This window comes from Miscanthus floridulus, chromosome 1, assembly GCF_019320115.1.
Source record: "Miscanthus floridulus cultivar M001 chromosome 1, ASM1932011v1, whole genome shotgun sequence".
NCBI classification, from domain to species: Eukaryota; Viridiplantae; Streptophyta; class Magnoliopsida; order Poales; family Poaceae; genus Miscanthus; species Miscanthus floridulus.
This window is the reverse complement of record NC_089580.1, coordinates 30441328-30455677: the sequence shown is the minus strand read 5'-3', so window position 1 is coordinate 30455677 and position 14350 is coordinate 30441328. Positions and strand designations below refer to the sequence as shown.

At 46.1% G+C, this 14350-nt stretch overlaps 2 protein-coding genes across 5 annotated transcripts; one reads left to right on the top strand and one right to left on the bottom strand.

The window, feature by feature from the left end:
• Positions 1 to 3851: 3851 nt before the first annotated feature.
• LOC136477368 (uncharacterized) lies at positions 3852 to 4854 on the top strand. Its single transcript, XM_066475511.1, has one exon. The coding sequence runs from the start codon at positions 3987 to 3989 to the stop codon at positions 4530 to 4532; it is 546 nt and encodes a 181-aa protein (XP_066331608.1). The 5' UTR covers positions 3852 to 3986; the 3' UTR covers positions 4533 to 4854.
• A 2289-nt stretch (positions 4855 to 7143) lies between these two features.
• LOC136477349 (uncharacterized) lies at positions 7144 to 11917 on the bottom strand. Of its 4 annotated transcripts, none has more exons than XM_066475476.1 (12): positions 11402 to 11917; positions 11158 to 11283; positions 11013 to 11082; positions 10809 to 10892; positions 10338 to 10454; positions 9775 to 10248; positions 9059 to 9465; positions 8707 to 8806; positions 8559 to 8618; positions 8368 to 8454; positions 8111 to 8248; positions 7144 to 7657 (listed from the first exon to the last, which is right to left on the bottom strand). In XM_066475476.1, exons 2-12 carry the CDS (start codon positions 11274 to 11276, stop codon positions 7337 to 7339), a joined length of 1977 nt encoding a protein of 658 aa, XP_066331573.1. In that variant the 5' UTR covers positions 11277 to 11283; positions 11402 to 11917; the 3' UTR covers positions 7144 to 7336. The 4 variants fall into 4 exon arrangements, with proteins under 4 accessions (XP_066331573.1, XP_066331589.1, XP_066331579.1 ...); XM_066475492.1 differs by having other exon boundaries at positions 11158 to 11253; positions 11402 to 11916; XM_066475482.1 differs by having other exon boundaries at positions 11013 to 11067; positions 11402 to 11915.
• Between the last annotated feature and the right edge of the window lie 2433 nt (positions 11918 to 14350).

The window sequence follows — 14350 nt, the reverse complement described above, 5'->3', positions numbered from 1 at the left end:
CAGCCAACAATATTTTTCTCTCACACCAAACCAACGGGTAGTACTTCAACCCATGGCTTATAAGTCAATCCGGCCCACGAACATGCTGTTAATTTTGAGCGGACGAGCAGCAAAAGGCGCAAACGATCGTACGTGTGACACCACGTGAACTCTGGCCAGCTCCCGTCGCCGGAAGCACCACGCGTCCCGCGGTTCGTGAAGGAGGAGCTGCCATGGCGCCACCCCGGCGCTCCCGCCCTCGTCGCGTCGCTCGGCCTTGCACGCTAACTCTACGTGCGCCTACGCGGGTGACCTAGGCCTTGTTTATATTGGGGTTAGGAATCAGTATTTGGCACTGTAGCACTTTCGTTTGTATTTGACAATTATTGTCCAATTATGGCCTAACTAGGCTCAAAAGATTCGTCTCGTAATTTACAATCAAACTGTGTAATTAGTTATTTTTTATCTATATTTAATACTTTATGCATGTGTCCAAAGATTTGATGTGATGGAGAGAGAGTGAAAAAACTTACAATCTAAGCAAGGCGCTAGCACCTGTGTGCATGCCATAGCCTTTTGGCCTACCTGCAACGGAAAAGCGCACGGTGACGCTGGAAAATATCACAGCGCGGGGAAGAAATCGTCTGCAACACGCGCTCTGTTTGACGTGAACTCCGTTTTGTTGCAAGAGAGAAACTGGACGGATCGAGAGGATAGATAATTTTGAACAAGTCCACGGGACAGGTACTTTTTAAGCTATCATGGTGTGATAGATCTTTTGCCTTTTTTGCAGGACCTACGGTGAAATTCTATTGTCACCGGAATTACTCCTTCCAAGGCTCCAAGCATGTACTTAGGGCTTGTTCTGATTCTCTAGTCTATAGTTGTATAAAGATGATGATTAAAATTAGACCATGAGACCCCAACAAAACCTTAGTTATATATATTAATTACTTTTAAGAAAAGGTTTCCCCAGCTTCAATTTGTTTCTAAGTGAAATAAAGCCCCAGCATTGTCATGTACTCCTTCCGTCTCAAAATAAGTGTTGAGTCAAACGTTTTTAAGTTTGACCAAATATATATGCAATAAAATATTAATATTCATAGTATCTAATTAGTATTGTTAGATAGATCGTTAAATCTATTTTTATAATAAACTTATTTGGAGATACAAATATTGCTAACATTTTCTACAATTCTAGTCAAATAAAAATGTTTGATCAGTACGAATACCATAGCGACACTATTTTTCACAGTTATATTAATTAAAATGGTCAGGTCACTCTATGTGTGGTGGTCTTCCTTTAGCCGATGTTTTTGCGTACAACTTGCGTTGTAAGGTCATAGAGTCAGTCGATAGGGTTTGCCTGTAATGCTTTTTTTTTTCTTTAATTCTGTTAATATAGTACTCCCTTCGTTCCAAATTATAAGTCGTTTTAATTTTTCTGGTTCATCAATTTTGCTTTGTATCTAGACATTCTATTATATCTAAATACATAGTAAAATGGATATACAAAAAAAGTCAAAGCGACTTATAATTTAGAAGGAACGAAATAATTTGGTAAATCTTCTGCTTGCCTGTCAAAAATAATTAATTAAAGATGGTAACTAGAATTTGCGGCGGCTAGTCCTTTGTGGTAGTGACTACTGGTACTGACTAGTCCTATGTGATCGATAATTTTTAGAGTAGTGTGTTGCTGTGGCCATATTCGCTTGGCTTATAAGCCGAATTTTTTCAGTCAACGAACAGTATTTTTTTCATAATAAATCAGCCAACAGTACCTTTAGTCATGGCTTATCAGCCAAACGAACATGGCATAGTTGCTCAATCGACCACTAGGTTTTTAGTTCTTATTAGCCTTTTTCTGTAGGTAACCTCACATAGTTACTTGTTTGTATTTCCTGTTATACCGGTTGTATTGTATAGATATCTACAATATTTGATTGCACCTTAGTTTACACATAAACCTTTCAATTGGAGGATAATTTTTCAATTCAATGCCTCCCTTTAGTTCATAATAGTTTACGGTTCCTCCACGAGTGAACTTACAAGAACAATGCCAAAACATTGTTACCCGTAATAATTTGCAGTTGGAAATGTGTCGAAAGGAAATGAGCTTAGATTAATTAGTTGGGGGTGGGTAGAGTGGTTTTGCATCATAAGCACTCTGGGTCTACTCGCTTCTAATTTTTCTGCATCTGTTTTAGCTGGCTGAACAACACTGCCAACATTGATTTTCTACCGCTTGCTTTTGTATCTGTTGTTTTTTTTCTTCTCAAATACGCAAAAGATCTGTGTATCATTGTAATTAAGAAGAAAAGTTTAACCATATACACGACACGCTTCTAATGAGCGCCCTAGGAGGTCTTACAGTTGTGACGGGACCTTCCTAGCAGACTGTTTCAAACTTCGATATTATATAAAAGTAAACAACCGAACTAAGAGCAGCGCAATAACCTACGGAGCTGGGCGTCTCCGCTACTGGCCGCGCGATCCTGCTCCGTCATCCGAGAAGAGTCTTCTACTAGTCCTATCATTGGTCTTCCACTTCGCTCGACGACCAGTTCCTTACGAAAAAGTCGTCGTAAGCTCGCTTGGACGCGGATGAGATTGGAGCTGCCGGCGGTGCAAAGCCCATCCTCTGCATGAGGAGTACCTCGCCCCGCTTGGAGGTCGGAATGTGCGCCAGCGGCTGAGCGGCAATCCGTCTGCTCCGTTTTGGCAGAGGTTGCCTTATGGTTGCCACCTTCTGCCTGGGTGGGCTGGCGATTAATGGCGATATTTGCTCGAGCTACACCTCCTCAGTGAACCGTGCGAGACGTCGGGCAGCTTCGCGTGGTGTGGGCGTCGCGTCGCTGGTTGTGGTGCAACCATCTGCGACGCCGGGTGCTCCCGCTCGTGGTGGCGTGAGTTGTGGCGGCCCCTGCACTGGCGACATCAGAGACAAGTCCGTCGTCAACTGAGCAGCCATCGCCGGGAACAGGTGTCCGCCACTGGTGCTTCAACCTCCTGAGGGGCTGTCGTAGCAGGCAGACACTCAGGTGTTGTTGCTGAAGTGTTGCTGTTGGCTGGTTGGTGCAGTTTGTTTAGCCATTTGTGTGGGAGGGGTGGACAACACCAGCAGCTGCAACACAGACCCAAAAAACAGTTTCAAACGTGGTCAATGTTCAAATTTCACACTTAACATTTAAATGTGAAGATTTTGCTTGTGATTCAAAACGTGAGTTACAAAATTTAACTTTCAACTTTTAATGGATAAAGTTCATTCCCTACCAGAAATGCCCGACTCTCCACTTGACAACTGACAAATATTTTTTTTTAATTTTCAGCCTGAAACATCGCCAGGATACTAAGTTGCCAACAAGCTATGCTTCACACATTTTCGATCTGAAATTTTGCTCTAACACGCTCTAACCATGTCGGAACTTCAAAGTGGCGCCAAAAAGCTTGATTTTTTTTTGCATGTTTTACGCTTAGCAAATAAATAAACCTTTGAAACGATACCATGCCCTGTCGTGCATAGGGCATGTTTGGATGAGATTATAAAATCTGGATTGTGAATAAAAGTTATATATGAGATTTTATTGGATTACGTGTAAGATTTCTCTAGGATCCTATGATGTTTGGAAGAGATTTTGAGATTCTAACAATTTTTTTATCTGGATTCTTGGAATCCATTGGTATACAAACGGAACCTTAGTTCTTCACACTGTCGTGCTTAGTTCTTCACGGCTCAATTAAAAGAAATAAATATTTGATTTGGACAGTGAAGCAGCATCGTAGCCGGCATGATATTTGGCCCTGCGCTCTGTCTCCATCATCCTCTCGCTATATATAGCCGCCCTCTTCGAGTCTTCCTCCCTCACCGGCCATCGCCATCTCCAGCAGAGAAGAGAAGCAGCGACACACGAAATCAAGGATAGCGCAGCCCGCAAGCCAGACCGGACCGAAGCAGCAGCATACTACACAAGATCACACACTTCCTACTGCTGCAGCTGCACTGCACAATGGGCATCTGCGTGTCGTGCGACGCGGCGGACGAGGGCGCCGCAACGGCGAGGGTGGTGCTGCCCAGCGGCGAGCTCCGGGAGTACGTCCCACCGGCCACCGCCGCGACGGCGCTGCAAGCGGCCGACGGCGAGGGGGCGTTGTGGTTCCTCTGCGACGCCGACGGGATCGCGTTCGAGGGGGGACCCGTCGCCGTGGCCGCGGTCGCCCCCGGGGAGGAGCTCCAGGCGGGGCAGATCTACTTCGTGCTCCCCGCCGAGATGCAGCGCCGCCGCCTCACCCGCGACGACGTCGCCGCACTCGCGGTCAGGGCCAGCTCGGCGCTCGTCAAGGCCGCGGCCGCCCAGCCGTCCTCGCCATGCCGCCGCCGCCGCCGCGGTGCGGTGGCGCCGCTCGTGTTCCCGGTCCCCGAGGAGGAGTACGCGGCGGCCGACGCGGTCTGCTCGCCCGTACGCGGCGCAGCGCAGAAGCGAAGGGTGGCGTACCGGGGCGGCAGGGCGTTCAGGTTCTCCCCCGACCTGACCGCTATCCCGGAGAGCGAGTAGATCGAGCCTCCACTCGGCATATGTGCCTCTGGTGGTGTCGAGTCGCTCGCCGGCGCTTGGTCGGACGGTGTGGCCGCGCCGGAGATCGATGGAGCAGGAAGTGTTGTAGACGCAGAGCTCAGGAATGAGAAATGTGCGTAGCGTTTTTGGCGCCGTTGGTTTAGGCGACAACAGGATGAGAGTGTACGCTACGTGTAGGTTTAGATGCAAGTGTAAATACACGGAATCTCCGTACGGTGTGCCCAGTCACAGTTTGGAACTCAGCTTTTATTAGTGCTCGTGTTCAGGCTCTGTGTCGTGCGTCATGGAATAAATCTCTCGTTGTTTGTGAAAATGAACGCCTTGTTTTTCAGGCCTACTTCAGTAATACTTTTCATCAAAGAAAAATATCTGTCACAATAAATCAGCATCCGTAATAGTCAAATTTCAGCGAAACAGTCCGAAATCTTTGGTTGTGACTTGTGCCGGTAAAAGAAACTGAGAGCTCCTTTTCATCTCTTGATGGGAAAATAACGAACTTAACGTATGACGTGATTCAAGGCCTCCTGGTACCCTATTTTTCAGCTTCTTCTACAATTAGCTCTCTCCTTTCTCAATCCCCCAAGCTAATCCATGCATGCCACCTCACCATCGCTCCCATCCCGCCTTTAGCTAGGGCTCCATTGATAGACCCATTTTTCATGGGAATTGAAAGGGATTGAGGGGGAAATAAACTAACACTCGTAACAACAAACGTTACCGCGCCAACCATCGCTCCTACGACCTTGCCAAAACCTTGCTAGCTGGCCATCTTTCACCATCAATGACGGATCTAAGATGATCCAGTAGTGCAAATCTAACATGATCCATTGTTCAGACGGGGGTAGGAGGGCTCGAGCGCCCCCTCTCGGCCTCATGTTGCAATCAGGGGAGCCTGATGTTGCATTCACCCCCGATCGCCGTCGTCGCATGTCCTTCACTTCTAGGGTTAGCAAATAGGCAATGAGATCTACTCATAACCCCGGCTAAAAATTTAAGGGATTGTTTGGTTTCATTGTAATCCACCTTAATTTGCATGTATAATTTTCCAACCCAGGGCTTGTTTGGCTATATACACGGATCCACCTCAATTCACATATGTTGGGCTGGATTAAGATAGAAATTAAACTAACTTACACTTCGATCCACCTCAACACATGTGGATGCATCCAAATAATCCTTCATTTTTTCCTAATCCACGAGAATTGGGGTGGATTGAAGTGCAGTCAGACAAGTCTTAAATGAGATATGTTGTTGGGGTAACTATACTCAATACGTGATAGCTACAGAAATCTTAGTCTAGGAAAAAAAACTTTGTTAGAGTAAGCATTGTAAGATGGAGAAGAATCTCTCAAGGACAGAATCGCTCATAGATGTGGTAGCAACAGAAATCAAGTGTGGAGATGCTCCGAATCACTTGATTAACTCACCTTTCGGGGGGGGGGGGGGGGGGGGGGGGGGGGGGATAACGTATTTTTGATGAATGTTATCACTATCAAATGGCATAATATGCATCAGGGCATCATTAGAACATGAGGCTGTTGCCAGCAAATTTCTTGAGACCCAGCACCCCCCCCCCCCCCCCCCCCCCCCCCCCCCCCACCCCACCCTCACCCACACCCACACCACCACCACACACACACAACACAATATACGTAAGTGAGAATGCTCAAGCTATATTTTGAGGGGAAATACTTTGGCTAGCACATCATGTGATCATACGGATTGGTGGCAACTGCTCACATTTTTAGAATAAGGGCAACTAACTTGCTATACGCCTATACATGCCACCAACCATCACAGATTCCATACGTAGAAATTGCTAAACAGCAGCCATCTAATTTGGTCTGTGATGTTTTTTTCTGTGATTTTAGAGAGCTGCATAAACGTCCAATTTTCAATGGAACAAATTCTCAAGAATCCCTTGAATGCGTCCCAACTTTTTTTTTCTTTTTTGCAAAGAAAAGCGAGGACTCGGGAATTGGAGCTGGTACGTTCAAGTCTACCAGGCCGCTAGGTGTTTCTCCCGAGTCCCGACTTCATGAGCCTTCTGGTGCCCAAACTCTGTGTCAAAGTTGGGCCTCATTCCGGTCCGTTATAGGCCCTCGGACTCTCCTTTCCAGCGGCAGCTCCCCGGACTCTCGTTTCCAACGGCTAATTTAAAGTTCGGCCCTGTCTGATAAAACTGGGTGTCCTTATTATATGATGATTCTCCGACATCCATCAAAGATCAAAGTACGGTTTGCACATGAAGGTATGAATTTTAATAGGGAGGCTCATATGCTTCAAAATCTGCATGTACTTTTGGATCTGGAAGATATATATGACTTGAGTCCCCCTCCTATATTTGTTGATGTAAACGCTTCTAAAGTGAATTAATACGCTACCTTCCTCTCAAAAAAAAAATGGGGTATCGTCCTTCAGTGTAGCGTACCATAAGGCTCATCATCTGACAAATCTAATTCTGGAGAGGAGCCTTATCAAAAAAAAATGGAGAGGGGAGGAAGGCTAGGTGACCGTGGCGATGACATGAACAAGATAACGAAGGCGACGGGACATATCACAAATAGAGTCAATTGTCAAACGTGCTTTCTCTCATTTCTTCCCCTGTTTCCTGTTCATCATCTACAAAAGCCTCTTTACACGCCACGCCATTGATAATCACCACACAAAAGCTGCACATGATCCCTTCTCTAATCTCTACTTCTAACCCTATGACACTCATATACTAGTAACACCTACTGGAGCCCATGCCCATGGATGCTCAGCGCGACCAACCGTCAGGGTCAGCTGAGGTGAGGGAACGCGAGGTCCCTGGCGAGCAGGTAGCGGAAGGCCGGGTTGTAGGGCACCCACTCCACGACCTTGCCCGACGACCTACCGCCCTGCTGGCACCGCTGCACGGCCATCCTCATGCTCTCAGGGAGGTAGCGCTGGACCATGTCCACGAGGCCCTGCGACGAGAGCTTCACGTCCTTGGCGTACGCCTCCACGAGCTTGGGGAGCAGCAGCTTCTGCTCCTTCCACACGCCGGCCGTCGCCCGGATGAACTCCTCCTTGGCCGCCTCCAGCTGGTGGAACAGCCGCTTCGGAGTGTACACCCTCACCTGCATGCAATGCAACCAAAGCGAAGCAAAGCAAAGCAAAGTGAGATGATGATGCTGCGTTCAGAATTCAGAAAAGAGGGGTCGGCTTGGCTTAGCACATCCAGTAATAATGGTAGTACTAGCAGTGTGCTTTGAGGCATCAGCGCGAGATTCCTAACATGATGGCAGATGAAAGATTCCTAACAACGTTCCCAATCACCCAAAAGCTGGCGGCTCATGATTCATTGGTAAGCCTGTTTCGCTAATGTGACACTGACATGATAGATTGATAGGATAGGAAATGTGCAGCTTTTCATGCCAGATTTGTGCTTAAAAGGCTTGCCAAGAAATGAAACACGTACGTACTCACACAGAGTCCATATTGACTTGTGAAAAAGTAAGCATCGATTTCTAAGTTTGTTTAAGAAGGTATTCAGGTACAGGGACACCAAGTTTGCGGAACTTGTTGCTTACCGCGGGATCAGAATGGCTGCCGGAACAAAGCGCAAAGCCTAAAAGAGGCTCTGATTGTGCAACGGCAAAGGCTCGCCACTCATGCCCCGCTTTGCTCACTTTGCTTTTGATCCTGGGGTAAAGCAGCGTCCGTAGCCACTGCATTAAAAGGACCAAAACTGAAATTAGCATGCCTGTGTGTGGAGGCATATAATCAGTACAGTAGGAACATCGTGCTTTTAGCCGGGTTTGGACCTAATCATGCATTCTTGCTATACCTGCCCGGGGCAATGTGTGTTACATCCAAGAACAATGCTCTGGATAACGGCTGCGTTGATGTTGCGTCCAGCAATTTTGCAGGCAGCCTGTGGTTGAAACATGTGTCAGCGAAAGGAGAAAGAAATTTGGTTTGTGCTTTGGGTTGCAGGACCCTCCCATTGATGCTTCAGAGGAAGCATTTTCACTTTACCTTAACAAGTAGGGATGTTTTCTTTAAATTGTTCTGTGGGACGCCATTCTTCAGATAAGCCTGTGAAAGTATTACATTGAGACCCCATCAAGAACAAAGCACGTAAAGTGCTAAGAAATTTTGGCGAACTGCATCGATAGAGTATTACATGCATCAACAAAGCATTGTGTATGTTGACCCAGAATGCTATCTTTTCTTCATCTGTCATTCTCCTCAGATCAACAGCTTCCAACCGGTACAAAATCAACCTGAAATATCGAAATCAGTTGAGAATGGTGTATCAAAATTTAACTGACAGTCGGTGAACTCCATCCAAAATGTAATATAAAATTTCAAAGTAGTCCCTTCCTCAGGCGTCTGTAAACTCCCCCGTACTTATGATATCAAAGCTATAAATCAATGAAATCAGGTGGGGAGCAATCCCCCCGTTGAAGTTTCAAAAAAAATTTAACTGACAAATTGAACATTTCCATCGACCAAAGAGCAGAAATATAACTCACTTGTAAGTCTGGAGCAGGTCCTCGGCTTCTTTCAGCCTCCGACTGTCACGGCTAATCATAGGAACTTCAACCATTGTGTTGTAAGGTCCACTGAACTCCTTCAAACCCTCGACATGGAATGGGTTTATCAAACGGGAGTCCAGAGTCGTTTCTCTCTTGTAATGGGGACTCCACATGTCCCCCACATACTGTGGAGAAATTGCACTAGTCGAGGAGAACGACGACGATGGCGAAGACGATGAGCCATGGTGAACCAAGGGAGGATCTGCAAGTCTGCAGTATATCCCCGCCATGCATCTCACCATCTCCTCTGACAGGTTGTTCGGAGTTTCAGGGATGTGGTCGGCTACATTAGTTCCTAGATACTCTGCTAAGCTTATCATTCCTGATGCCCTGGTCTCTCCTTCCTGCTCAAAACATAACAATGAACTTAAAATCCTATACAGCAGCTTCAGATAGTAGCTACTTGAGCCATGGTTTTCAGTCAATTTTCTCATAATCTTGTATAAGCACATTAAATCAAGTTTCTCATAAATTAAAGTAAGCATATCACAATTGGTTGGGTGGGAGGTGTGGCCACTCAGTTCAAGTTCTCTACAACTCAAATTTAGGTGACTATTTTGTTATTGAAAAATCTATATCATGCATGTGGAGATGATAAACTAGTTTTTTTTTAAAATGCCATAATGTTGTTTCATCATGGAGCAATTCATTACCTCTACGAATGAGAAAGGCTGTGAGTGGCACGAGCGAAGAGCCCTTGCAAGACAATCATCCTCTGAAGGCAATATCCTGGACGAACAAACTCCACGGTATGACAACGCAGACTGGCAGCGGAGGACATCTGAATCAACCACTCTATCAGAGCAAGCGGATGTGCAGCAATCTGCCAATGGATCATTCCATTTCTTATGCGCTGGCGGGTAACTGGACCGGAGTGTTGCATCCCCTCTACTCTTACAAGACTTCAATGCCATGGGCGTTTCCTGGAGCTGCCCGGAACGTGAGCTCACTGACAGCTTCGGAGCTTCCCGTCGATCAGGGGGAGAAAATGCAGGAGCTGCATCAGGGGGAGAAAATCCAGGCGCTTGCTGCTCAAATGCTTTTCGGTACAGTGTCAGGAGATACTGCTCCATATTCTTCACCTCGAGCTCCAATGTGGCAATCTCCCGTATCAATTCATTAGCTGCCTGAAAAAATCAATGTGGTTAACCTGATGAGTGATGAAAAGTTGGGACAAGAGCAGACTAACAATAGTTCCTGGGCGAAAAATAGTTACCTTTGGCATTGGATTCTCTGGTGACAAGTTGACTTGAGCAGCGTTAGGCCCTAAAGCTTTTTCTAGTGCACCGCGCACAACCTGTTGATCCTTGAGGTGCTTCTCAAGCTGCAGAATCTGCATCAGGTGATTTCATGAGTCCACAGTATGGAAAAATCAGTAGAAAAACGAGAAGCAGCAGCAGGTTAAGATTTTTTTTTTTGGTCAGAATAGTCGGTGAACAATATGCTGTGGCATTTAAATGAAGTACAAATGCCATCAAAATCGTTTGGATTAAAAAAATTTATCTTGCTTCTCTTCTATGATTGAGCAGTGCTCCTGCTTTTTGTCCAAAATAGATTGTTTTGTAGCTGTTGGCAGTGCAGCCAAAAAGGGCCACAACAATTGTTCCATTTCAGCAGCCCACACAGATGGAAATGCAAGTTCTTATCAGCAGTAAAAACTATCTGAAAGAAATCAGACTACACCAACCTCCTTTCTCAAGGTGCTTTGTGCTCCCCTCCCAGGTTGAGCTTCCTTACTGTTATCACTTTTCACCTTATCTTTTACAACTTGCTGGGGAGAAAAGATTAAGCACAAATTAATCAAAACTACAGGAACTATGTTGTGACAAGTGAGAACCTTGCATTTATTGAACAGTACAATATTGATGAGTACGCAGGAGGGGGTATTTACCGGCAAAGGTAGAACAATTGTTTTGTCTGAAGAACGCAAAGTATCCTCAAAATAGCTGCCATTCAAAAACCTTAATCACATTTTGAGCGTTGTTCCATCTGAACCAAAAAACAAAAGAACTATGCAGAAGCCTTCAGACACCAACCTCTTGGATCGCCTATACCGTTCTGAAGAACTGAAAGATTTCATCGCCTTGGCAAAAGCTGTGTGCCCCTTCTTCTCCAGAGCCTCCACCTCCATCCTGTGGCAGAGCTTAGGAATCATTCAAGAACTGAAATAAAAAAAAAATGCAAACCAGTCTAAGTACAAACCCAGCAAGAGACCAAGCAAACAGCAACGGAGACGAAGACGAAGACGAAGAACAGAAACAGGAGCAGAACGGAGCTTACAGAGATTAGTTGCTGTTGCCAAGTGGCGAGCGCCCGGAACTCAGTAGCAGCCTAGCAGGGAGGAACAAGCCGAGCACGAGTGAAGCTCCGGACGATCCAAGACCAAGGAAATGGCGCCTTCTGAAGTCACGCTAAGCTCCAAGGAACCCAGCACTGTCGACACCAACGAGTGCCATCCATCTACCGGCACCGCACCACCACCCTTCACTCTTCCGGTCAAGAACTAATGAGCCATTTGGAGAGGAAAACGGAAAGCAAAGCCCTCTCTTTCTCCTCTCCTCTCTCCGATCCAACTGCTCCGCATCCACTCCCACTGCGTGTGTATGTGTATATATACAGCACAAGCAGCACCAGTGACACGCTAGTGGCGAGCCTGCAAAAAGCCCGTTGACTGTGACATCTCCTCGTGGAAACGCCACACACGACTTTTTCCCTCTCCTGGGGTTCCTTGCTGTGATGGATGAATAGGTTAACCACTGCACCTTTTCCGCATGCCCAGGTCTGAAAACCTTGCTCCTCCGGGTTTTCTATGTTTTTGCAGGCAGAGAAACTAGGGTAGGGAAAGGGAAACCTTTTCAACCAACCTGGTAATTTGTGCCCTAATCATGCTTTTCTACCCCAACCCTGATACAGTAACAGTTTTGGGGCCATGAGACATTGAGACATCAGACATGTGGTTGGAGTGAGATTTTGGGAGTATATTAATTAGTACAAGCCTAATGCCTCCAACTCCTAATAGCGCCAAACCTTGTGTCACCAAACTGACAAAACATCAAAAAAAGCTTATTAAAACTAGCACGTTCCCTACCAAACTTGTGCAAGAGATTTTCAGCATACAAGTAGCAGTTGGTGTGTGAGTGGTGGCTGATGTGCACATCAAACGATGACAAAAGGATTAGGATATTATTCCGTTTTGAGACACTGTGCGAGGTTGCTTAATCTTGGTGGTTGATGCTGGTGGCAGTGGACAGTGTACTTTGGAGTTGTTAATGGTGCAGGCAGGTTTCTAGATCTACATGACACGAGCGCTCCAAATCTCTGTACTGCACTGTCTTCCCCCACGGCCCACGCAGATGAGCTTGCTTTATGAAGATAAGCAGAATGCCCTTTGTTAGTTTGATTTGATAATAGTTTGGTTTCCTGAGCATACATTCGCTTGTCTTATAACCGGCCGAAGCGGTGTTTTTCTCTCACAACAAATCAACCGAACAGTGTTTCAACTTTTTTTTAGCGAAGCGAACGGCCTTAATGAGGCATCACAAAATTCAAAACTGCATTCTTGAAAGATGGATAGTGCTGAGTAGTACAAACTGGAATTTGCAGGATTATCGGTTGTCTCAACTGTGGATGTGCATGAGACAACCTGACCTTTTAATATTTCAGTAAAGAAAGTGCAGTTTCCTAATGCAGGAATTCAGTGGAACGCCTGCGTTCTAAACAACGGCAGAAAAGTACTGTATATAGTACTACTACTACTGTATTGCAATGCACACATTTGGCCCCGCTAGAGAGGAAAACCAGGGCAAACATGCCATTTGGCTCCAAAAGTGAGCAGTGACCCCATCTAGAACTACTCTCTTGCCACAGTACCACTTCTATCTACTACCAAATGGATCACTTGCACGAAACACAGAAAAATGTTACTAGTAGATCACTAGACCCTACCCAAAGACAAACAGTCGTTAAAGACAAGGCTCCGTTTGGTGCGTTTAGGCTTTGTTTAGGGTCACACACACACAAGCAGCGAAGCAGGGGCCCAAAAGAATGGAAGAAAAGACGGGGCTCGGCCTCAAAAGCGTCGAAAGGGGGAGGGAGGGTAAAGGCGGGCCGGCCGGCCGTGCATGGCTGGCTGCTCCTGTCCCGTTCTCTCGTCCGCGCCCGCGCCCGCGCGTCCTCGCCCTCCGCCTCCCCAGTCCCCACTCATCAAAAAGCAGGGCAGCGCGAGGCGACGGGCGGAGGAGGCGCGCGCTTGTCACGGGGAATTTCTCCTTCTCCGTGGCGCCGAGCCGTTGTTGCACGAGGCGTGCGTCTGGGTTCGGTTCGGCTCGGTGCTCCGGCGGCCGCGGACTTGGGGACTTGGGGAGGCGTGGCGTGGCCAGGGTAGGTCAGGCAGGTGTTTTGCGGAGCCGTGCAGAGTGCAGCGCCGGGGAAAAGTGGCCAGCGGAAAGGGCAAAAAGGCTGGGGCTTTTTGGTGATCGCGTGTCTGCGAACGGCTGTGGACTGTCGGCGTTATGCAACGCAACAATGTTGCTCTGGAGCAAAATACTGAGACAATACGCTAAAGACAATACTGAGACAACGCTGTTATTGTTAGCGATCGACCGATGACAGAGGTGTTCATCATGTAACCAGCGATTTTCATTCGGTGGTAAGTAACTTTTGAAATATTATGGGTAAGTTGAAAGACTCTGCTTTTCATTTTTTGGTTAGAAGATAAAAACTAAAACAAGCAGCTAATTTAAGATTTGGCTTCTGAGAGCAACTTCAAGAGACTCTTTAAATTATTCTTAAATGCTAGGAATAGAGATTTTGGTAAAAAAGCTATCCTGCAACAGTTTCTCTAAGTAGCTATCCAAATATAGTCATCTTCTATTCCGGATTTCTCGCTAGCCAAAAATAGAAGACGAGAATGACTCTCTTTGGAGAGTGAAAAGATATAGAAAACGATTTTTATGCAAGTGACTCTCCAAACGATGATTTAAAGAATGGGTTTTAGAAAGTCTCTTGGAGATGCTCTGTGAAGCAAAAGGTGTTTTTTTTGTTAATGTAAAAGACTAAAACAGGATTAATAACGATGTCAATCCACCAAGATGCCTTTTTTTTTGGTAAACAGGAAGGTGTCCCCTACTGTATTTATTGAATTTTAAAAGAGAGATACAAAGCAAATCCGAGCAAGAGTTGAGAAACAAAGAAGGTAATAAAAAATAAACAAAATTACAGCAATGCTTG

What these genes read in the sequence shown, in the direction of transcription:
- LOC136477368 (XM_066475511.1), top strand. Translation starts at nt 3,987, where the DNA reads ATGGGCATCTGCGTGTCGTGCGACGCGGCGGACGAGGGCGCCGCAACG.
- LOC136477349 (XM_066475476.1), bottom strand. Translation starts at nt 11,276, where the DNA reads ATGATTCCTAAGCTCTGCCACAGGATGGAGGTGGAGGCTCTGGAGAAG. An exon ending in CGGTATAGGCGATCCAAGAG is followed by an intron (nt 11,083 to 11,157) that starts GTTGGTGTCTGA and finishes AATGTGATTAAG; the next exon opens with GTTTTTGAATGGCAGCTATT. An exon ending in GACCTGCTCCAGACTTACAA is followed by an intron (nt 8,807 to 9,058) that starts GTGAGTTATATT and finishes TCGATATTTCAG; the next exon opens with GTTGATTTTGTACCGGTTGG.